We start from the raw sequence: 22211 nt of genomic DNA, 5'->3' as shown, positions 1-22211 counted from the left end.
GGACCCCCAGCACTGTGAGAATACATTCGTGTTGCTTTAAACCAGTACAGTTGTGATGACTTGTTACAGCAGCCACTAGAAACTAATGGGGGTAGGTTGAGGGACGATGGAAAAAGAACAGAATGAAATCTAGATAGGTGGATGGGAATACACAGAGCAGAGCTGGGGTTGAGAAAGGGGCTGGGGTCAGGGGCAGGTCTGCCCTTGTGCATGGAGACTAAGGTGGCTGGTACAGAAAGGAAAGTGAGATGTGACTCTGAAAATCCAGATATCCCCTGGTGCTGGGGCAACCCTGCCAGGGCTGTGGATATGTGTGGGTGGATTGCCACTGACACCCAGCCATGACAGGCCATCTACGGCGGGAGGGAAGGACAAGGTTGCCTCCGAACACAGAGGAAGGCTAACAGTGGGGATGGTGTCGGCTCCACTGGGCCAGATTTCCGTTTGTTCCCTGCTGCATCCACAGCACCTGGAGCAGTGCCTGGTACACAGTAGGGACTCAGTAACAACCATTTACTAAGGACCTACTGTGTAACCGGTACTGTGCCAGGAGCACTGTGCTGCAGCACACGGAGCCCTTCCTGGGTGGGAAACAAGTGCAGACTCCCCAAGGCCACTCAGCAAACAGCAGCCCCACTATGGGAAACCAGAGCTTTCCGGGGCCAAGTCTTGACATTGTGTCTGGGACGGGAGGATTTCATTGAGGAAAAGATGTTAGAATTAAGTGTTGGCCAAGTGTGGTGGCTCACATCTGTAATCTCAGCACTTTGGGAGGCTGAGGTGGGTAGATTGCCTGAGGTCAGGAGTTCGAGACCAGCCTGGTCAACATGGTCAACCCTCATCGTCTCTACTAAAAATACAAAACTTAGCCTGGCATGGTGGTGTGTGCCTGTGATCCCAGATAGAGGTGCGAGGATGACCTGAGCCCAGGAGTTTAAGGCTGCAGTGAGCTGTGATCATGCCACCATACTCCAGCCTGGGCGACAGAGCGAGATCCTGTCTCAAACAAATAAAAAAGTTCCAGGAGGCACCTGAACAAAGGCCCATGGCATTCAGCTGACAGCCACCTGGTGGCACTGCGGACAACACAGAGCCTAGACGCAGGAAGGAGGCAGCATGGAGCTGTCTCTGCAGGACCTCCTCTTTCCCCATGGAATTCGCAGTTTCAGATTTGGGAGAGTATGTATGACCAGTGGAACCAGAGAGACCAGAACAGGGGAGAAAAGAGCAGAGAGCGAGGCAGTGGAGAGGAGAGAAACAAGGGGAAATCAGAGACAGACTGATTTCCAGGGAAATCTGATTCCAGCTGAGGCTCGGACGCCATCCTCGGACACTGCCTTCCCTCACTTGCCCTCCCATGGGGACCTCCGACCAGGACCATCTCCACGAGTGCTAGTGCTGGGATTCTCCGTCTGCAAACTCCACAAGTCTAACTACTCTGCTTCTTAACTGTCTCCTTAATCAGTTCCTCTTTTCTTTGTGTTAAAGAAAGTGCACCTAAACCCTGAAGATCAGCTCCAAGTCTGCCCTTCAAGAACTGAAGTCAAATGACCGACAACTTCTTAAGTGGACCTTAGCCAAGGAAGATGCTCAAGCGGTCCAGGCCAACGAGTGCCTTGGGAGCATGAGGCCATGGGTGGGCTCCAGTGGGTCAGGGTCTGGGTTACGTTTGGAAAGACACACCGAGACTCTGTGTGGGAGGAGTGAGGAGACTGTTGCAGTCACCTGGCAGGAGCTGGCGGTGTGGCCTGGGCTTCCCTGTCCCGCTCTCTTACATAATTACCCTGCCTGGGGTATGGCCAACCCCATTAGTAGAAAACAGAGCAGGCCGGGCATGGTGGCTCATGCCTGTAATCCCAGCACTTTGGGAGGCTGAGGTGGGAGGATTGCTTGAGCTCAGGAACTCGAGAACAGCCTGGCCAACATAGCGAGATCCTGTCTCTACAAAAAAATACAAAAATGAGTTGGCTGAGATGGGAGGATCACTGGAGCCCAGGGAGGTGGAGGCTGCAGTGATTGTGCCACTGCACTCCAGCCTGGGCAAAAGAGTGAGACCCCATCTGGAGAAAAAAAAAAAAAAAGATATTATCATTACTCACCGTTTCCTAAAAGCAAACTTTGGGGCAGATCCATTTTACAAATGGGAAACTGAAGCCCAGAGTGGTCAGCTAAGCCATGGCCCCTGCCCTCGAGGCAGCCAGAGTCAAATGTCAGCTCTATAGTCAGGGATCAGGGCAGGGGCGGGGGCAGGGCTGGGTTACATGCTGTGGGAGCAGGTTCCAGGGGGGAGCTGAGTGTTGCAGATGCAGCATCAGCCAGGGAAAGGATGGGGAGGGGAGAGGAGCCGTCCAGGCAGGAGGAAAGGCCTACGGGAAGACAGGGAGGCTGAAACAGCAGATATGCCTCTGGGTGCTAAGTGATTTGGTGCTTCTGAAGGGAGATGTTTATATGTGAAGGACTGACTTGCCAAGCATGAGCTGTTAAAATCTGCACATTCCAAAGAGAGAAAATGGCCCTTGACCAGCTCTGGGAGAATCTCTTATGTTCTTGAAATGTCCTGCCAGATAAGAGCGTCTTTGTTTACCTGGGGCCTCAGGCCACTCCAGGGAGTCCATGTTAACGCTGTCACCTACAGTGGGGGCTGTGGGTCATACGGTATCAGCACAACCTCTGGAGGGACTGCAGACAGCAGACCTCAGTTTAGCCACACAGGTGCTCCATGCCTACAGAACTGCTCCTCCCCACAACCCAGGCCGCCAACACTCCGTAACTGTTACCACACACTGTTGCTGGGAGAACTGAGCGCTGTCCATGGAATCCTACCTGGAGAGGACAGCTGGAAGCTCGTGCCTGGTCTCTCAAGGAGCTTTTTCTTTTTTTTTTTGAGACAGAGTCTCGCTCTATCGCCCAGGCTGGAGTGCAGTGGCCGGATCTCAGCTCACTGCAAGCTCCGCCTCCCGGGTTTACGCCATTCTCCTGCCTCAGCCTCCCGAGTAGCCGGGACTACAGGCGCCCGCCACCTCGCCCGGCTAGTTTTTTGTATTTTTTAGTAGAGACGGGGTTTCACGGTGTTAGCCAGGATGGTCTCGATCTCCTGACCTCGTGATCCACCCGTCTCGGCCTCCCAAAGTGCTGGGATTACAGGCTTGAGCCACCGCGCCCAGCCTCAAGGAGCTTTTTGTATCTCTCCCCTTTGCTGTTTTCGGTCTGTTTCATTTCTCCATAATAAACCGTGACCATGATTGTGAGTAGAAAGCTTTGCCGAGCTCTGTGAGTCTTAGTTCATCACTGAGCTGGAGGGTGGTCTTGGGGACTCAGGGCCATGTGATGGGCGGGAGAATTTGGCAGAGCCATACATACCATGCTAACGGTTCGGGCATGATGTTGAGGGAGCCACAGGAGGACTTTATGGGCATGGGGGGTGAATCGCAGGGGTAGAGGCTGGAGGCCAGGTGGCTTAGAGAAGACTGGGAGAAGGTCCAGGCCAAGAGCCCAAGGCCCGAACTGGGACTCAGAGAGGACAGCATCACAATTGGAGCAAAGTGTTAAACTTGCACCAAAACCACAGGGTCTGTTCCCAGTTAGCAAAGCCTGCACCAAGACCACAGGGTCTGTCCAGGTTAACAGTGACAGGCCAGGCATGATGGCTCACGCCTATAATCCCAGCACTTTTGGAGGCCAAGGCGGGAGGATTGCTTAAGCCCAGGAGTTTGAGGCAAAAAACAAAAAGCCACAAATACTAGAACTTGGGAAGTTTCTCACAAATGCAAACTAGTACGAGCTCTGATCCCGGAATTACCACATTTGTCAAAGGGGAGAGTTCCCTTACCAAAGAGGCTGATGGTGCTGGCGGCGGTGGGGGAAACAGGGAGGAACCCAAACTGAGGGAGGGGTGCATTTCCAGGGAAAGGAGGAGGGTATGCCTGGGTCTGTGCTCAGGGCTGGGTGGCTGTGACCATCTGTAGTTCACCCAGGCAGGACACAGCTCCAGAGAAGCACTGCCTTGAGGTCACCAAGGGAAGTGCTGGCAGAGCCGCCAGTCCCTTCCCTTCCTGCCTGCCCCAACATTTACCCTTGGGTTTCAAACAACACAGGCACCTTCACAGCCCTGGGGACCTGGAGGAAGACCCGCCTGGGATCAGATGCAGGATCATCTGAATTCAGGTGGGTACATCCCACCCCCACCTGTGAGAACCAGGGTTCTTTGCTGTCACCCCAGCCTCCAGTCAGCTCTACCACCGTACCTCCATCTGTGATTCTTGTGCCACTCCAAGTCCCAGTTTCTTTTTTTTTTTGAGACAGAGTCTCGCTCTGTCGCTCAGGCTGGAGTGCAGTGGCGTGCGTGATCTTGGCTCACTACAACCTCCGCCTCCTGGGTTCAAGCAATTCTCCCACCTCAGCCTCCTGAGCAGCTGAGATTACAGGCGCTCGCCACCCCACCCAGCTAATTTCTGTATTTTTAGTAAAGATGGGGTCTCACCATGTTGGCCAGGCTGGTCGTGAACTCCTGACCTCAGGTGATCCGCCTTGGCCTCCCAAAGTGCTATGATTATAGGTGTGAGCCACTGTGACCAGCCCCCAACCCCTTTCCTTAGATGCCTGGGACAGCAGTCTGTGCCTGGGAAAGAATACAGGAGACCTCAGCTTTGGACCAAAAGGAAAGGAAGAATTAGGGAGGATGTGTGGGGTGTGTGTGTGTGTGTGTGTGTAGGGGTAGACAGAAAAATGGCCCGCAAACATGCCCACACCCGCATCCAGGACCTGTCAATGTGACCTTACATGGCAAAGGAACTCTGCAGATGTGATGACGATAAGCAGGTTATCCTGGCTTATCCACGTGAGCCCCAGGTGACCATAAGGGTCTTTCAGGGAGGCAGGAGAGGAGTCAGAGGGAGATGTGCCTATGGAGGAATGGACTGAGACGCTGTGCTGCTGGCTTTGAAGATGAGGGGGCCACAAGCCAAGGAACACAGGCGGCTTCAGCCTCTAGAGCTGGAGAAGGACATAGCTTCTTCCCTAGAGTCTCCCGAAGGAACCACGCACCATGCACCCATTTAGACTCTGGACCCCCAGCACTGTGAGAATACATTCGTGTTGCTTTAAACCAGTACAGTTGTGATGACTTGTTACAGCAGCCACTAGAAACTAATGGGGGTAGGTTGAGGGACGATGGAAAAAGAACAGAATGAAATCTAGATAGGTGGATGGGAATACACAGAGCAGAGCTGGGGTTGAGAAAGGGGCTGGGGTCAGGGGCAGGTCTGCCCTTGTGCATGGAGACTAAGGTGGCTGGTACAGAAAGGAAAGTGAGATGTGACTCTGAAAATCCAGATATCCCCTGGTGCTGGGGCAACCCTGCCAGGGCTGTGGATATGTGTGGGTGGATTGCCACTGACACCCAGCCATGACAGGCCATCTACGGCGGGAGGGAAGGACAAGGTTGCCTCCGAACACAGAGGAAGGCTAACAGTGGGGATGGTGTCGGCTCCACTGGGCCAGATTTCCGTTTGTTCCCTGCTGCATCCACAGCACCTGGAGCAGTGCCTGGTACACAGTAGGGACTCAGTAACAACCATTTACTAAGGACCTACTGTGTAACCGGTACTGTGCCAGGAGCACTGTGCTGCAGCACACGGAGCCCTTCCTGGGTGGGAAACAAGTGCAGACTCCCCAAGGCCACTCAGCAAACAGCAGCCCCACTATGGGAAACCAGAGCTTTCCGGGGCCAAGTCTTGACATTGTGTCTGGGACGGGAGGATTTCATTGAGGAAAAGATGTTAGAATTAAGTGTTGGCCAAGTGTGGTGGCTCACATCTGTAATCTCAGCACTTTGGGAGGCTGAGGTGGGTAGATTGCCTGAGGTCAGGAGTTCGAGACCAGCCTGGTCAACATGGTCAACCCTCATCGTCTCTACTAAAAATACAAAACTTAGCCTGGCATGGTGGTGTGTGCCTGTGATCCCAGATAGAGGTGCGAGGATGACCTGAGCCCAGGAGTTTAAGGCTGCAGTGAGCTGTGATCATGCCACCATACTCCAGCCTGGGCGACAGAGCGAGATCCTGTCTCAAACAAATAAAAAAGTTCCAGGAGGCACCTGAACAAAGGCCCATGGCATTCAGCTGACAGCCACCTGGTGGCACTGCGGACAACACAGAGCCTAGACGCAGGAAGGAGGCAGCATGGAGCTGTCTCTGCAGGACCTCCTCTTTCCCCATGGAATTCGCAGTTTCAGATTTGGGAGAGTATGTATGACCAGTGGAACCAGAGAGACCAGAACAGGGGAGAAAAGAGCAGAGAGCGAGGCAGTGGAGAGGAGAGAAACAAGGGGAAATCAGAGACAGACTGATTTCCAGGGAAATCTGATTCCAGCTGAGGCTCGGACGCCATCCTCGGACACTGCCTTCCCTCACTTGCCCTCCCATGGGGACCTCCGACCAGGACCATCTCCACGAGTGCTAGTGCTGGGATTCTCCGTCTGCAAACTCCACAAGTCTAACTACTCTGCTTCTTAACTGTCTCCTTAATCAGTTCCTCTTTTCTTTGTGTTAAAGAAAGTGCACCTAAACCCTGAAGATCAGCTCCAAGTCTGCCCTTCAAGAACTGAAGTCAAATGACCGACAACTTCTTAAGTGGACCTTAGCCAAGGAAGATGCTCAAGCGGTCCAGGCCAACGAGTGCCTTGGGAGCATGAGGCCATGGGTGGGCTCCAGTGGGTCAGGGTCTGGGTTACGTTTGGAAAGACACACCGAGACTCTGTGTGGGAGGAGTGAGGAGACTGTTGCAGTCACCTGGCAGGAGCTGGCGGTGTGGCCTGGGCTTCCCTGTCCCGCTCTCTTACATAATTACCCTGCCTGGGGTATGGCCAACCCCATTAGTAGAAAACAGAGCAGGCCGGGCATGGTGGCTCACGCCTGTAATCCCAGTACTCTGGGAGGCTGAGGTGGGTGGATTACCTGAGGTCAGGAGTTTGAGACCAGCCTGACCAACACGGTGAAACCCTGTCTCTGCTAAAAGTACAAAAATTAGCCAAGTGTGGTGGCGCATGCCTGTAATCCCAGCTACTTGAGAGGTTGAGATGGAGGTTGCAGTGAGCCAAGATCGCACCACTGCACTCCAGCCTGGGCAACAAAGCGAGACTCTAAAACAAACACACAAAACAAACAAACAAAAAACTCAGAGCCATGGAGAGGGTCTGCTTTCCTTTTTCTTTCTTTTTGGTCTCACTCTGTCATCCAGTGCAGTGGTATAATCATGACTCACTGCAGCCTCAACTTTCTGGGATCAAATGATCCTCCTGCCCTAGCCTCCCATTAGCTGGGACTACAGGCATATGCCACCATGCCCAGCTAATTTTTGAATTTTTGTAGAGATGGGGTCTCACTATGTTGCCCAGGCTGGTCTCCAACTCCTGGGCTGAGGCCATCCTCCCACCTCTGCCTCCCAAAGTGCCAGCATTACAGGCATGAGCCACCATGTCCAGCGGGGGTTGCTTTTCTAAGCCAAATCTGTGGCATGGAATTCAGCTCCTCTCTCCCACCCCTACGCTCACCTCCATCAAAAGGCCACCTCTCCTCCACAGAACCAGGTGTCCCCAACAGCAGGGAGGGAGGAGGGGACAGGGATACCTGTGGGTTTTCAACTGTCCTCTCTCTCCTCCTTAGGCCACCTGGCATTCTGGTCCCATTTTCCTCCCTGATGCCTTTCAACCTACAGGCATAACCGGCTTGCATGAAGGACCTGTGTGGAGACAAAGAAACTGGGCGTGTGTAGCTGTGTGTCTGTCAGCTCCGCAAGGGGAGAAGCTGTGATGGACCAGGTTGTCTTTTCCCCAGGCTGTCACTGGAACTTTTACTGCATGTTCAGATGTTTAATGTTTCAAGGCCTAAATGTTCCTGTGTGCTCACTACCCAGGAGGCCGCACCACCCTGCCACAACCCAGTGACATTGGTGAGTACTTAAAAAAGTAAAAACTAGGCCGGGTACAGTGACTCATACCTGTAATCCCAGCACTTTGGGAGGCCAGGGAGCGGGGGCGTGGAGGGGCGGATCACCTGAGGTGGGGAGTTTGAGACCAGCCTGACCAACATGGAGAAACCCCATCTCTACTAAAAAAAAATTACAAAATTAGCTAGGTGTGGTGGTGCACGCCTGTAATCCCAGCTACTCAGGAGGCTGAGGCGGGAGAATCGCTTGAACCTGGGAGGCGGAGGTTGCAGTGAGCCGAGATCGCAACACTGCACTCCAGCCTGGGCAACAAGAGTAAAACTCGGTCTCAAAAAACAAAAAACAAACACATTCATTTTGTGAATAGGTAGTATGTTCACATTGTTCTAGCTCAAAAGGTACAAAAGGGAATACTGTGGCCTGTCTTCCCTGAGTCCCACAGCCGCCCAGCCCTGCTCCCTGGAGACAGGCTGCTACTGCAAGTCTTTGCAGCGACTTGCTGTGCATTTAAGCAAAAACGTGGTTTGTATTATCCCTACCTGCATACAAAAGGCAGCCTGCTAGATGCACTGTTCTCTACTGTTCTTTATGTATCTTAGAAATCATTTTAAGCAGGTTTATTCTCCTCGCCCGGGTAGATGACCAAGGCCCTCGGAGGGGGCCGACTTGCCCAGGGTACCAAAATCCTGCCTCTGCCACTTGCTACACAGGACAGCCTCAAGGCAGTAGCTAAATGATTCCTGGATTCACTGGTTCTCAATCTTCTCTCCTTCTTTCCCTTGAAGTCACTTCATGGCTAATTAGCAATTACTTTCTCCTTTCCACTCCCCAGGCCCAGAAGCTACCAAAGGAGCTCAGGTGGTGCGACCAACAGCAATTTTCCCCACAGGAAAAATGAATGCGCTAAGACAACCCCGGAAAAGTCAGGAAACAGCCAGAGAGAGACTTTAACGAAGATTCTAGAACCACCGCTCTTAATATGAAATAATAGGACTGGAAGAGATCTGAGGAATACTCTGGTGCCAAGGCTTCTTCCTTTTTGGCCAAGAACTTTTATTTCTTTCCCTTATATTGAAAGATTTTTTTTCCCTCTACCTAACTGCATTAAAACAATTTTTTTTTTTCTAAGACAGGGTCTCACTCTGTCTCCCAGGCTGAATGAAGTGCGGTGGTGCAATCACAGCCCACAGCCTCGACCTCCCGGGCTCCAGTGGGCCTCCCACCTCAGCCTCCCTAATAGCTGGGATTACAGGTGTGTGCCACCACACTGGCTTTTTTTTTTTCTGAGACGGAATCTTGCTCTGTCACCAGGCTGGAGTGCAGTGGCATGATCTCAACTCATGCAACCTCCGCCTCCCCGGTTCAAGTTATTCTCCTGCCTCAGCCTCCCAAGTAGCTGGGATTACAGGCACATGCCAGCACAGCCAGCTAACTTTTGTATTTTTAGTAGAGACGGAGTTTCACCATGTTGGCCAGGATGGTCTCAATCTCTTGACCTCGAGATCCGCCCACCTCAGTCTCCCAAAGTGCTGGGATTACAGGCGTGAGCCACCATGCCCGGCCCAGGAGTTTCTTTTTAGGGTGATCAAAATGTTCTAAAATTGTGGTGATGGCTGCACAACTCTGTCAGTGTACTAAAGCCACTAAGTTGGACACTTTGATAAACACATGTGGATTATACAGTATCTCAATAAAGCCACTCAACCAACCAACCAGGGGGTGCTGGGAAGGGGTTGAGAGGCCACTGAGGCTGTGGAGGCACATAGACATCAGGCTCAGAGCTGACTTTATGCCGAGGGCAATGGCTTGGGCAGAGTTTCTAAGGGCAGGTCCATGCCCTCCTTGGGGTGGCCGGTAATGCTGGTTGAGAACAGGCTGGGGAACAGCCTAGAGCTGAAACGCTCTGGTCGGTGGTGCAGGCACAGGACACCAAGGCCTGGAGAGGGACTGAGGCATGAGGGCTGAGGGACTCTGAGAGCAGCAGACAGGCGTGTGTGGCGGGGGAGGAACGGCGCACACCTGTGCCCCCTCCACAGCCCCTCTTCTCGTCAACATCAGCTTCCCCAGGGACAGACAGTGATGTTCGTGGGGGAAGGAGGGAAGAGCCCAGGCCGGGCTGTGGTGGAGCCGGTTGCTATGGAGGTTTCTCTGGGAACCAGGTGAAGGCAGCCAGAGGATGGGGGCAGGGTGGCTTTCATTTTGAGAACTGGAACCAAATACAGCACCTTCCCATCTCGGCGGCCATCTCCACAACCATATTTCATGGCATTTCTCATGCATGGGGCCGTTTCCAGGGCTTCACCTGTTCTCTCTCACTCAACTTTCCCCGGCAATGTGGTGAGGGGAAATTATCATGGTTCCCACTTATAAATGAGCAAACTGGAAAAAGTGAGAGGACTGAAACTACCTGCCATGAGTCCCACAGCCAGTAAGGGCTGGCCCAGGCGTCTGGTCCCACAGCTGGGCTCCCAATCACACTGAGCCTCGCTCCCCACCGCCACCACCACCACCATCCCCTGCCTCATCCAGTCCCCCTTCCCATTCTCCAGAGACTTCCTGGGCCATCTCCATGACCTTCCAGACCAGCCTGGGCTTCACTCTCAAATCCAATTCAGGATGATCCGCCCACCCCAGCTGCAGATGAGGGCCTGAAACTCCTGCAGGGAAGAGGGGCGTCTGCTGCTTACCAACCCCCATCCACTCCTGCTCTGTAGTAGGTCAGGAAGAGGGCAAAGGAGTCTGCATCAAACTGGGCGAAGGCCTGGCGCTCTGATGGCCGCTGACCTCAAAACTCTCCATGGGGAGTACCCCCGTGCCCGCTGAGGGGGCACCTAGGGAGCCTGGGGGTCCCGTGAGGCCCTCCCACCGTGGCTCCCCACCTCCGCCTCTCTCGCTGCAGCTCCTACCATGACCATCCATCCTATGAGTGCTGGCTGGGCTCAAGCCTGGGTACTCTCCTCCATGCCCTAGCGACCCTGTAGGAATCACACGTCCTGGACCAACCGAATGCAGGAGCAGGCTCCCCTGGACGCAGCGGTGGCGGCTCAGCCTTCCATCTTGGCAGGATGAGCGCATTTCCTGCGAGAAAGCAGCCCTGACAGCAAGGCCCTGGTGCTCTCTTGCTGCACAAACTTTCCAGAACACCAGCCCCAGGCCAGGCCACCACGACCACGAGGGACCGAGACAACGAGCCCACTCCTGAATCACGCCTCAACACAGACAGCACCATGTCCAAACCACAGAAACGACCAAACACCCCCCTGGCTCAGAGGTGCTGGCTGTTTCTCACCTAACACGGGCACCGGCTCCCTTTGCTTCTCCGGGCTCTAGATCAAATAGATCCACATCATGGGCTTGCCCCTGACAGCCCAACTCCTAAAGTTAGTCCAAACGCCTCCTTATTGAGGTGCCCTGCGGGTCCCTGGGTGGGGACAGTCTTCCTGCCGCAATGAGTAATGTGCTCCTGCTGGCCTTTGGCTGGGGGCACGGACGGTTGGCTAGGAAGAGTAGTAAGACACCAGCCCCGCTTCCAGCAGGCATCCTGACCCTCAGGAAGGATTCTCTAGACCTCCTCCTCTGCTCCCCAGAAACACTGTCCTCCTCTACTTCACATGGGACAGGGCTGTGTTGGAACAAGGCCCTGCTCTGTCTCACTGCTTGTAAAGTCCAGCACAGAGGGGTCTAGCCCCAATCCTCGGAGACTCTTAGAATGAGGGCTGGGTTCCTTTTGCTCTCTGCTATGGGCAGACGATGACAGCTGTGGGGAGGGAAGCCACAGAGGGCCAACGGCCCGAGTCCTGTCCACACTTGTGGTTTGCCGGGGTTTTCCAGGTTTTTCTGAATTAGTTGCCTACCTTTAAAACTTGGATGTTGGCCGGGCGCGGTGGCTCAAGCCTGTAATCCCAGCACTTTGGGAGGCCGAGACAGGTGGATCACGAGGTCAGGAGATCAAGACCACCCTGGCTAACCCGGTGAAACCCCGTCTCTACTAAAAAATACAAAAAACTAGCCGGGCGAGGTGGCAGGTGCCTGTAGTCCCAGCTACTCGGGAGGCTGAGGCAGGAGAATGGCGTAAACCCGGGAGGTGGAGCTTGCAGTGAGCTGAGATCCGGCCACTGCACTCCAGCCCGGGCGACAGAGCGAGACTCCGTCTCAAAAAAAAAAAAAACTTGGATGTCACAGAAAAAAAAAATCTGGATTTCTAGCTTCTCCTGTGAAACCAGCAGCTCGGCACCAGCAGCGAGCACTGCCGGTGTTGCTGCGGCCCCTGTGCCTTTCAGGCGCCCAGGAGCTTCTGGGGGCCACCCCTCTCTCTGGGCCTGACACGGGCCCGAGGTGGTCAGCAGTTCACCGGTCCAGGCCTCTTCCCCCGTCAACCCCCTGCCCCTCCACACTGCCCCGAGGTAGTTCTACAATTGTGCCCATTTTACTGATGAGGTGACCACAGGTTGGGGAGTGCAGTGTCTTGTCCAAGGCCACTAAGCGGTAAGTGATGGCATCCTGGGCTCTAGGACACCGGTGTCAGCTGTTATGTTTGCTGTGTCCTTTTTTTTTTTTGCGTAAGAGCTGTGACTGCTTCTGCTGAAGGGACAAGAGTGGCGCAAGGGAGGGAAGGGACTCTGGAGGACTGTGGGCCACGTGGCAGCCTGTGCTGTCTCCCAGCCCCCACGTCATCCTCTCCACAACTGAGCTGGCCTTGGCCTACCTGCCCTTGTTTGCCAGGACACCCACCTTCAACCCCGGCACCCCTGGCCTGCGTGACCCAGTTACCCTCCCTGGCTCCTCTCAGGGACCTCAGTATCACATTCGCTGGCCTCTGTGCTGAACAACTCATTAGAAAATGTATTGATGCCTACAGAAATAGCAACACAGGGTGGGGGGTTGTAGGGAACGATTCTGGGAATGAGGAGGGCCCTGACTTTGCCCTCGAAGCGTTCAGGGGAGCAGTCACGTAGGCAGACATCTGTGCAAGGCGGATCTGAAAGCAGAAGCAGGCATGGCGGGAACAGAGAATCATGCACAGACCTGGGCTCCAACAGGCGCTGGTTTCACCGACATCATCTCCACAGCGCTCCCGCACGGGAACCGAGCAGAAACTATCACTCACAGGGCACTTCCCATAGGCTAGGCCCCACTCTAAGTATTTTATGCACAGTTACACATTTAATCCTCAAAACTACCGGCTGCAATGGACCATCTCACCCCCATTTTATGGAGGGGAAACTGAGTCACAGAGAGGCTGCCACTTGCTGAGGGTCACAGAACTGGTGGAGTTGGGGTGTGAACCCAGCAGGCTGGCTCCAGGGCCCATGCTCTGACCCACATTGCAGAAGGCGGCAGAGGTTCAGGCAGACGAGGGCCCTGTCTGCACTCCAGTCTACAACTGAGTGCTGGGCTCAGGACCAGAACCCAGGTCTGTCTAATGCAAAACTCAGAGCCTTTTTCATCATGCCAGGGCCACCTTGATTGGGAAAGCACTGAGAGGTTGCGGCAATAGCAGGGTGATGGCATGGTGCAGGCGAGAATCAATAGCGTTTGGCAGTCGTGAGCAGCAGCAGGCCTGAGGTGAGGGTTGGGGCTTGGAGGCCTCCCAGAGGCTCCACCATGGGCCTTGGGGCCCTGGAAGCTGTGTAGCATGGTGGAGGCTGAGGTCCCATCTAACTGGCAGCGTGATTTTCACAACCCCCCTTACCTCTTGGGACCTCAGTCTTGTCTCCTGCTAACAAGCCTCTGTGACCTGAGGGCCCTTCTTGGCACTGAGTCCCAGATTCTCAGGGTCCTACATGGGTGGCTGATCTCTCTCCCTCTCCACGCCCCCCCTACTCTTGCTGTGCTGGAGTTCTCCCTTATCCAAGGCTCTGCTAACCAGGAGCGGTTGCCAGGTGTGCTGGGGTCCCCAGAGAATTCCCCAATTCCCCCTTCCCGTCAAACAGCCAGGGCTGATGCAATCTGCCTGCAACCACTGCCTCACTCCCCAAGCCAGGCCCCTCCGCACGGAAAAAGAGTCCCCAGTAGCCCCACCTTTGCTTGAAGCCCCAGCTCAGGAGTTGAAGGGGAGCTCCAGGCTGGGGGAGGCCAGGACATGAGTCCTGAAGGGGCCATAAGCCTGGGTTAGCAATGTGCACATGGGGGGACTCAGGGTTCGAAGATCTGGGGAGTAGGGTCACAGGCAACCACTGATGACCCATGGTGAACTAGAACAGGCTGGGAGGGGCTGGAGAGTTCAGGGTGCCAATTGGCACCCACTCAGCCTGAGTCCAGCTGCTTAGTCTGGCTGGGCTAAAGTGGGTGGGACCCAATAGCTAGAGAGAGACAGCAAAAGGGTTGAGATGGGGGCGGGGGTGGGGAGGGGAAGCAGAGTCCCTGCCCAGACATCTCTGCAGCCAGCATAAACCGCATGTAGCCAGCAATGCAATTCTCCCACTGACCAAGTTATTAAAAATTACCCAGGCTGGGCCATGCCCGGTGGTTCAAGCCTGTAATCCCAGCACTTTGGGAGGCTGAGGTGGGCAAATCATCTGAGGTCGGGAGTTTGAGACCAGCTTGACCAACATTAAGAAATCCCGTCTCTACTAAAAATACAAAATTAGCCACGTGTGGTGATGCATAACTGTAATCCTAGCTACTCGGGAGGCTGAGGCAGGAAAATCTCTTGAACCCAGGAGGCAGAGGTTGCGGTGAGCCAAGATGGCACCATTGCACTCCAGCCTGGGCAACAAAAGCGAAACTCTGTCTCAAAAAAACAAAAAAAACCTAAAAAACACAACACAACAAAACAAAAACAAACAAAAAAACCCAGGCCAGGCACAGTGGCTCAGGCTTGTAATGCTCACACTTTGGAAGAGTGAGGCAGGAGGATCACTTGAGCTCAGGAACCAGGAATTCAAGACCAGCCCGGGCAACACAGTGAGACCCCGCCCCCATCTCTACTTAAAAAAATAAAAATAAAAATAAAGTATCCTACCTGGCCATCCTCTCAATATCCTGCAATACCAGTCTAAGTACGAGACAAAACTAAATGGAAGCACATTCCATAAAATACCCAACCAGCATTTTTCCAAACGGTCAGGGTCACGAATGACAAGGAAAGGGTAAAGCCAGTCACTAGCCAGAGAAGGCTGTGGAGCCATGATGCCTAAATATGATGTGGCATCCTGAAGCACCAGAAAGGACATTAAGGAACTACCAAAATCAGAATCAAGTGTGGTCAGCATCAAGAATGGCATCTGGTCAATGGTAACATACTGATGTTGCCTTGGTTGTGACAAATGCAGCAAAGTAATGTAAGATGTTAATGGCAAAAACCAAGTGAGGGGCATAGAGAAATTCTCCGTTATCTTTGCAACTTTTCTGTCGAGTCAATCTAAAATTATTCCAAAATAAAAAATTTTATTTAGGCTGGGCACAGTGGCTCACGCCTGTAATCCCAGCACTTTGGGAGGCTGAAGCGGGCAGATCACAAGGTCAGGAGTTCGAGACCAGCCTGACCAACATGGAGAAACCCCATCTACTAAAAATACAAAAACTAGCCGGGTGTGGTGGTGGGTGCCTGTAGTCCCAGCTACTTGGGAGCCTGAGGCAGGAGAATGGCTCGAACCTGGGAGGTGGTGGTTGCAGTGAGCTGAGATGGCGCCAGTGCAATCCAGCCTGGGCAACAAAGCGAGACTCTGTCTCAAAATAAACAAACAGACAAAACAAACCAAAAAAAACCCCAAAAAACAGGTAGGTCTTGCTTAAGGCCGGGTGTGGTGGCTCACGCCTGTAAATCCCAGCACTTTGGGAGGCTGAGGAAGGGGAGGGGGTCACCTGAAGTCAGGAGTTCAAGACCAGCTTGACCAAATTGGCAAAACCCCGTCTCTACTAAAAATACAAAAATTAGCAGGCGGGGTGACGGGCGCCTGTAATCCCAGCTACTTGGGAGGCTGAAGCAGGAGAATTGCTTGAATCCAGAAAGCGGAGGTTGTAATGAGCCGAGATCATACCACTGTACTCCAGCCTGAGCGACAGAGCAAGACTCTGTCTCAAAACCAAACCAAACCAAACCAAACCAAACCCAGTTCCCATGTATAATCTAGGTCTTCTTAGGAGAAGATTCTGCCGGTGGGGGGCTGGGGTAGGGCACATCTGTGCGTCCTTACCACTGGCAGTCTGTCCAACAGTCTACCCTTAATTCCATCTGCTTTTGCTCAAAAACCTATACTGAGAAGTGGAAGGAAGTTGGACTTACTGCACAGCAATGGAATGAGAACACATCCACCTTAATTATAGCAGTAACAATAACCACTTTTAAGCAGCACCTACTGTGTCCCAGGTACTAGTCTAACCGCTCGACGTGGATTAACTCATTTAATCCTCGTAACAGCCCTATGAGGTAGGCACTTTTTTTTTTTTTGAGACAGGGTCTCACTCTGTCACCCAGGCTGGAGTGTGGTGGCACAATCTCTGCTTACTGCAACCTCCGCCCCACCCCAGGGTTCAAGTGATCCTCCTGCCTTAGCCTCACAAGTAGCTGGGACCACAGGCACAAACCACCACACCAGCTATTTTTTTGTATTTTCGGTAGAGACAGGGTTTCACCATGTTGCCCAGGCTGGTCTCGAATTCCTGAGCTCAAGCAATCTGCCCACTTCAGCCTCCCAGGGTGGTGGGATTACAGGCGTGAGCCACCGTGCCTGGCCCAGAGGCAGGTATTCTTAACGCCACCTTGTACCACAGGGGAAACTGAGGCACAGGGAAGGGAAATGGCTAGGGTCACACAGCTAATAAAAGGGGTGCAGTCAGGTTTTGAACTCATAAATCTGGCTCCAGAGTCTATGCCAGGGATGTATAAAATTTGGCTTCCTGGGGCCACATCGCAAGAACTGTCTTAGGCCACACATAAAATAACACTAATGATAGTTGATGAGCTCAAAAAAAAAAAAACAAAACTCGCAAAAAATTCGCATGGTTTAGGAAAGTTTACGAATTTGTATTAGGCTGCATTCAAAGCTATTCTGGGCCACATGCGGGTCCACGGATGGGACAAGCTCAGTTTATGCTCTTAGCTGCTACTCTGTATACTGTCTCAGTGATAACACAACCCCTACAGACTCAAGGAAATATAGGGCAGGTGCTCAAAAACTGGCAAAGTGGACAATAAGTGCTCTAAGGGAAGGTGGTCAGATCCCAAGAAGGACTTCCTGCCCACAACAGGTAAGGGAGGAGAAAGAAGCTTGTGTAAAACGCTCAATACCAGGATTCCTCCACCTTCTCTGGACCTTGATTCAGTCTCCTAACTGCCACACAAGGGATGAAGGTTGAACTCCAGCTGGGATGTCCTGACGTGGATGGGACAAGCTGGGTTTCTGCAAGAGAGAAAAGACCGACATCCACCTCAGCTGGTGGAGGGCCCTGTGCATGAGAAGGGGCAAGATGGCTACCCTCTTGGAGATCTTCCATTTTTGGCAGGGTTGGGAGATAGTTCCTATCCAATGGAAGCTAAGGACTGTCTGAAAGGAAGCCAAGGGCAAGGGATGGAGAAAAGGACGCAGCTGGGGCCTCGATGTCTGAATTCCTGCCAGGGGATGGGGCCTGGGCACCCATCATTTGGAACGGAAGAGGAGGATGGCCTGAAACAGACACTTCAGAGGAATGAGGGAGACAGAAGAACGACAGCAAGAGTTGGACAGTGCAACGTCTGCGGCCCTTGCAAGGGGGAAGGAAGAAGTGAGACTGGGCCCCAATAAAATATGTTGAGGCCGAGCGCGGTGGCTCACGCCTGTAAGCCCAGCACTTTGGGAGGCCAAGGCAGGCCGATCACGAAGTCAGGAGATCGAGACCATCCTGGCTAACAAGGTGAAACCCCGTCTCTACTAAAAATACAAAAAATTAGCCGGGTGTGGTGGCGACTGCCTGTAATCCTAGCTACTCGGGAGGCTGGGGCAGGAGAATGGCGTGAACTCGGCGGAGTTTGCAGTGAGCCGAGATGGCGCCACTGTACTCCAGCCTGGGCGACAGAGACGGAGAGACTTCATCTCACCAAAAAAAAAAAAAAAAAAATTGAACAGGAACGTATGAGTTGAACTCTGTGCATAAGGCTTGCCAGACACCGTCTTATTTGAGTTTCATAAACCCACCAGGAGAGCTGATTTTTCTTATATTACGGATAGGGAAATGAAATAAGAGAACTTAAGCTATTTGCCCGAGGCCATCCTGGCAGGTCTGTGTTTGGGAGAGTGCTGTGACTCACGCTGGACTCTAATCCACGAGGGTTTCTCGGGGTCAGCAGTTGGGGGATGAAAACATAAAAAGTGTGGCTGGCAGGAAATTCTGCAAGCAGGGAAGGGGAAACAGAGATTAAATGATGCAGGTCTCCGGGAAGAGAATGAGGCTGGATCCACAAAATCACAGGAGGAAGCAGGCCCAGACCTCAGAGGCAGAAAGAGAAAGAAACCAGAGCTTAGAGTCAGGAGGAGGAAACCAGAACCCGGAGCCACGAGGAGAAGGCCGGATCCTCGGCTCAGAGGGAGGAGGCCGAATCCCCGGTTCAAAAGGGAGGAGGGGCCTGGACCTTAGCAGTGGGAAGGAAGAGGTCGGATCCCCCGATCCCCAGGAGGAGGGGACCGGGCTGCCTCCCAGTTGGGGCCCCGCGAGGGCGGGGCGCGGAAGAATCCGGGCGGGCCGTGTTGCGCCACCCAGGGTATATCTGTCCCCAGTCCCGGGGGCCGCCTCATTCCCCGTCCTCAGATTACGGTCTCTTCTAACTACAGCGTTCTCCGCCTCCGCCTGCGTAGACCCGGCCATGGCTCTGTAGCCTCTACCCCTTTGTGCCCCCAGCCCGTCTCCGCGCTCACCACGCCTGCGCTCTCCGCTCCCACCTTTTTTCTTCAGCGGAGGCCGCCGCCGCCTCTCCTTGCTGCAGCCATGGAGTGAGTAACCGCTTACCTCTCCCTCTCCCTCCCCAACCGCCTTTCCCGCCCTTTCGCAGCTCGTGGCCCTCTTTAGGGAGGCCTGGGGGGAGGGGAGCTGTGAGCGGGGAATCACGGTCGCGCAGGCGCAGAAGAGGTACGGTGGGCCGAAGGTGCGCGGCTGCGCATGCGCACTGGACCCGCGGCCCGTTGAGAGAGTTCTAGAGACTCGATGTTTGTCAGCGGGCGTGTGGCTGCGCCTGCGCACTCCAAGGGAGGGTGTGGTCTTTTTCTAAACGATTCTGTGCGTGCTTGGTTGTTCCTGCGCAGTAGCCTACCAGTGCCCCGTAATGAATGAGCGGCGGGCCCTGAGTGTCCGCACATGCGCACTGATCCCCAAGAAGGCGGAGGTGTAAAGCAATTGGACAGCTCGGGAGACGTAGCATGCGCTTTGGCCCTCGGCCGCATAGCCGCGTGTGGACGGCTGGCATTCGGGTAGCCGTTCTCTGCCTGCCCCCTCTACCGTCCTCCACGCTCCTTGCTCCACGTTGCTCTGGCTCACATCCCAACTTCCTTCCTTTTAAACCAGGCACCTGCTGAGGCGGGGACTGGCTTAGATTGACAGGGGAGAAGGCGGGGCTTAGAGACAGTCCTCTAAGTGGGTGGGGCTAGAACCACTGTCGTCACGATGGGTGGGATTTCGCGAGCCTATTGTGAGAAGGGGCGGGGCTAAGCCAACCTTTAGCTGAGGGGTGGGGCTTCGATGGGACAGGGGCGGGGCCTCTGGGGAATCGGAGAGGGGCGGAGCTAAATAAACAATGAGGGGCGGGGCCTGGAGGGGCAGTGGCAAAGCGAGGAGTGGGATTTGAGTGGATAACTGCTGAAGGGCTGGCGCCTGGGGCAGTTCCCCTGGGCACTGGTTTGGGATGGAAGCTAGGAAGGCAGTGGGGCCAAGAGGAAATATTTTAGGGCAAGGGGCGTGGCTGGAAGAAAATGTCCCTGGAATTGAGTTTTTCCATGAAGCGGAATATTCTGAGGTGGATGGGAGGGGCCTAAGGTAATTTTCCTGGGAGACCCTTAGGTTTCTGTATTGGGGGATAGGGTGGGGCATCGGTCCTACCGTAGGGCTTAAAGAAATTCCCTTGGGAGTGGGTGGGGCTCAGATTTGGGTAAAGAAAGGGCAAATTTAGAATTCGGAGAGGCTGAGGCTTAGTTATAAACTGTGGTTGGAAGGGGGAGGGAGGAGCCCCATAGACGTGCCTGGGGGTGTGGCTTGGCTTCCCCATGATTTTGGCCAGTGGATGAGGCTTTCCTGACCCCACCCACTCTTGTCTCACACGTGTAGGTCTTCCACTTTCGCCTTGGTGCCTGTCTTCGTCCAGCTGAGCATCTTCCAGAGCCTCGTCCCAGCTGCTGGTGCAGCCGCTCCTGTTGCCATCAGTGCCCTGCACCTGTGCTACAGCCATGTCACTCCTGGCGACCCTGGGGCTGGAGCTGGACAGGACTCTGCTCCCAGCTAGTGGGCTGGGATGGCTCGTAGACTATGGGAAACTCCCCCCGGCCCCTGCCCCCGTGGCTCCCTATGAGGTCCTTGGGGGAGCCCTGGAGGGCGGGCTTCCAGTGGGGGGAGAGCCCCTGGCAGGTAAGGGCAGGTGGAAGGTGGAGCGGGGGAGTGGAGGGCAGGGGAAGATGGGGGAGGAAGAACTCATCCATGTATTCATTAAATGTTGAGTGCCTACAATGTGCCAGGCACTGTTTTAGGTGCTGAGGATACAGCTGGGAACAAGAAGAACATGGTCTGTGCCCTCCAGCAGCTCACACTGTGGAGAGTAGACCAGAGGCAAATTAAATGAGAGTGTATTGGAATAAGTCAGAAAAGAAACACCTAGCAGCTGAGCTACAAAATGACAAAGGGGACCTAATTCAGAGTGGGTAGCCAGAAAACCTTCTCCAAGTAGGTAACATGTTGACTGAGGCATAAAGGATGGGAAGGAAGCCAGGCATGGTGGCCTGTAATCCCAGCACTGTGGGAAGCCAAGGAGGGAGAATTGCTTTAGTCCAGGAATTCAGGACCTGGGCAACATAGCAAGACCTCATATCTATAGGAAAAAAGAAAAAAAAATTAGCCAGGCATGGTGGCGCACGCCTGTAGTCCCAGCTACTTGGGAGCCTGAGGTGGGAGGATCGCTTGAGCCTGGGAGGCCTAGGCTGCAGTGAGCCAAGATGATGCCACTGCACTGCAGCCTGGGCAACAGAGTGAAACTTTATCCATTAAAATAAAAAAAAAAAAAAAGAAAGGAATGAGCCAGGAAAACACCCAAGGGAAGAGCATTTTAGTTGGAGGGAACTGCATATGCAGAAGCCCTCAGGAGGCAGGAATCATTTTATTCATTACTGTATCCCAAATGCTTGGCACATAGTGGGTTTTCAGTAATTAATGAGTAAAGATGAAACAAGGTGTGTGTATCTATGTGTGTAATGTGATCTAGTTTGCCTTTTAAGAACAGAGTTAATAGAGACACCGCAGATACAGAGTACTCAGTAAAGGAGATGTTGGTATGGTTGAAGAAATGCTTGATTGACTGTTGGTTGAGTCACTGGTTGGCTGGTCCTGTCTTTTTTTATTTTTTAATTTTTTTTTTCCCCTGGACCCTCTTATAGGTTAAGACTGATTCTCTCATTGGCTAATTTGTTGGTTTTTGGTCAACTGGTTCATTGGTTGATTAATGGGTTGATTGATTGGTTGACTGGTTTATTTGGTTAGTTGGCTGATTCCCTGATTGATTGGTTGACTAGTTCATTGGTTGATTGGTTGGTTGGTTGATTCGTCAGTTGGTTGGTTGGTTGAGTGGTTTGTTGGTTGGTTGATTGCTTGGTTGACTGGGTGGTTAGATGGTTGATGGTTGGTTGGTTGGTTGGTTGACTGGTTTATTGGTTTATTGGTTTATTCACTGGTTTATTGGTTTGTTGACTGGTTTGATGATTCACTGGTTAGTTGTTTTACTGAATGAATGGGATAGATGCGCCTGAATGAGATGTGAGTGAGCACCCAACTAGGCAGAAGACCAGCAACTCAGGAAATTTTGTGTCCCTCCCCACTTTAATCCCAGGTGATGGCTTCTCTGACTGGATGACTGAGAGAGTTGATTTCACAGCTCTTCTCCCTCTGGAGCCCCCTTTCCCCCCAGGCACCCTCCAGCAACTCAGGAAATTTTGTGTCCCTCCCCACTTTAATCCCAGGTGATGGCTTCTCTGACTGGATGACTGAGAGAGTTGATTTCACAGCTCTCCTCCCTCTGGAGCCCCCTTTCCCCCCAGGCACCCTCCCCCAACCTTCCCCAACCCCACCCGACCTGGAAGCGATGGCCGCCCTCCTCAAGA

The 22211-nt window shown here is 53.4% G+C and overlaps 2 protein-coding genes across 13 annotated transcripts in view; one reads left to right on the top strand and one right to left on the bottom strand.

Moving 5' to 3' along the window:
- The window catches only part of NUP62 (nucleoporin 62kDa), a 59454-nt gene that overhangs the window by 7359 nt on the left and 29884 nt on the right, over positions 1-22211 (bottom strand). For 3 of the 12 annotated variants that reach the window (XM_011946332.1, XM_011946331.1, XM_011946328.1), the window contains exon 1: positions 18777-19503. The exons of 1 other annotated variant lie outside the window; for it this stretch is intronic. The gene's annotated coding sequence lies outside the window, so the exon portion shown is untranslated. Of the gene's footprint in view, positions 1-1683; positions 1737-2099; positions 2296-7625; positions 7738-17190; positions 17289-18776; positions 19504-22211 lie in introns of those variants that run through there. 8 more of the 12 variants (XM_011946333.1, XM_011946330.1, XM_011946337.1 and 5 more) reach the window with 7 other exon arrangements.
- The window catches only part of ATF5 (activating transcription factor 5), a 5541-nt gene continuing 1307 nt past the window's right edge, over positions 17978-22211 (top strand). Inside the window, exons 1-3 of the mRNA XM_011946511.1 lie at positions 17978-18851; positions 20176-20472; positions 22071-22210. Of these exons, the coding sequence (XP_011801901.1) occupies positions 20295-20472; positions 22071-22210 (318 nt within the window). The 5' untranslated portion in view covers positions 17978-18851; positions 20176-20294. The remainder of the gene's footprint in view (positions 18852-20175; positions 20473-22070; position 22211) is intronic.

This window comes from Colobus angolensis, unplaced genomic scaffold, assembly GCF_000951035.1.
Source record: "Colobus angolensis palliatus isolate OR3802 unplaced genomic scaffold, Cang.pa_1.0 Scaffold25, whole genome shotgun sequence".
NCBI lineage: Eukaryota > Metazoa > Chordata > Mammalia > Primates > Cercopithecidae > Colobus > Colobus angolensis.
Note: the sequence above shows the minus strand (reverse complement) of the source record. Positions and strands in the feature narration are given on the sequence as shown.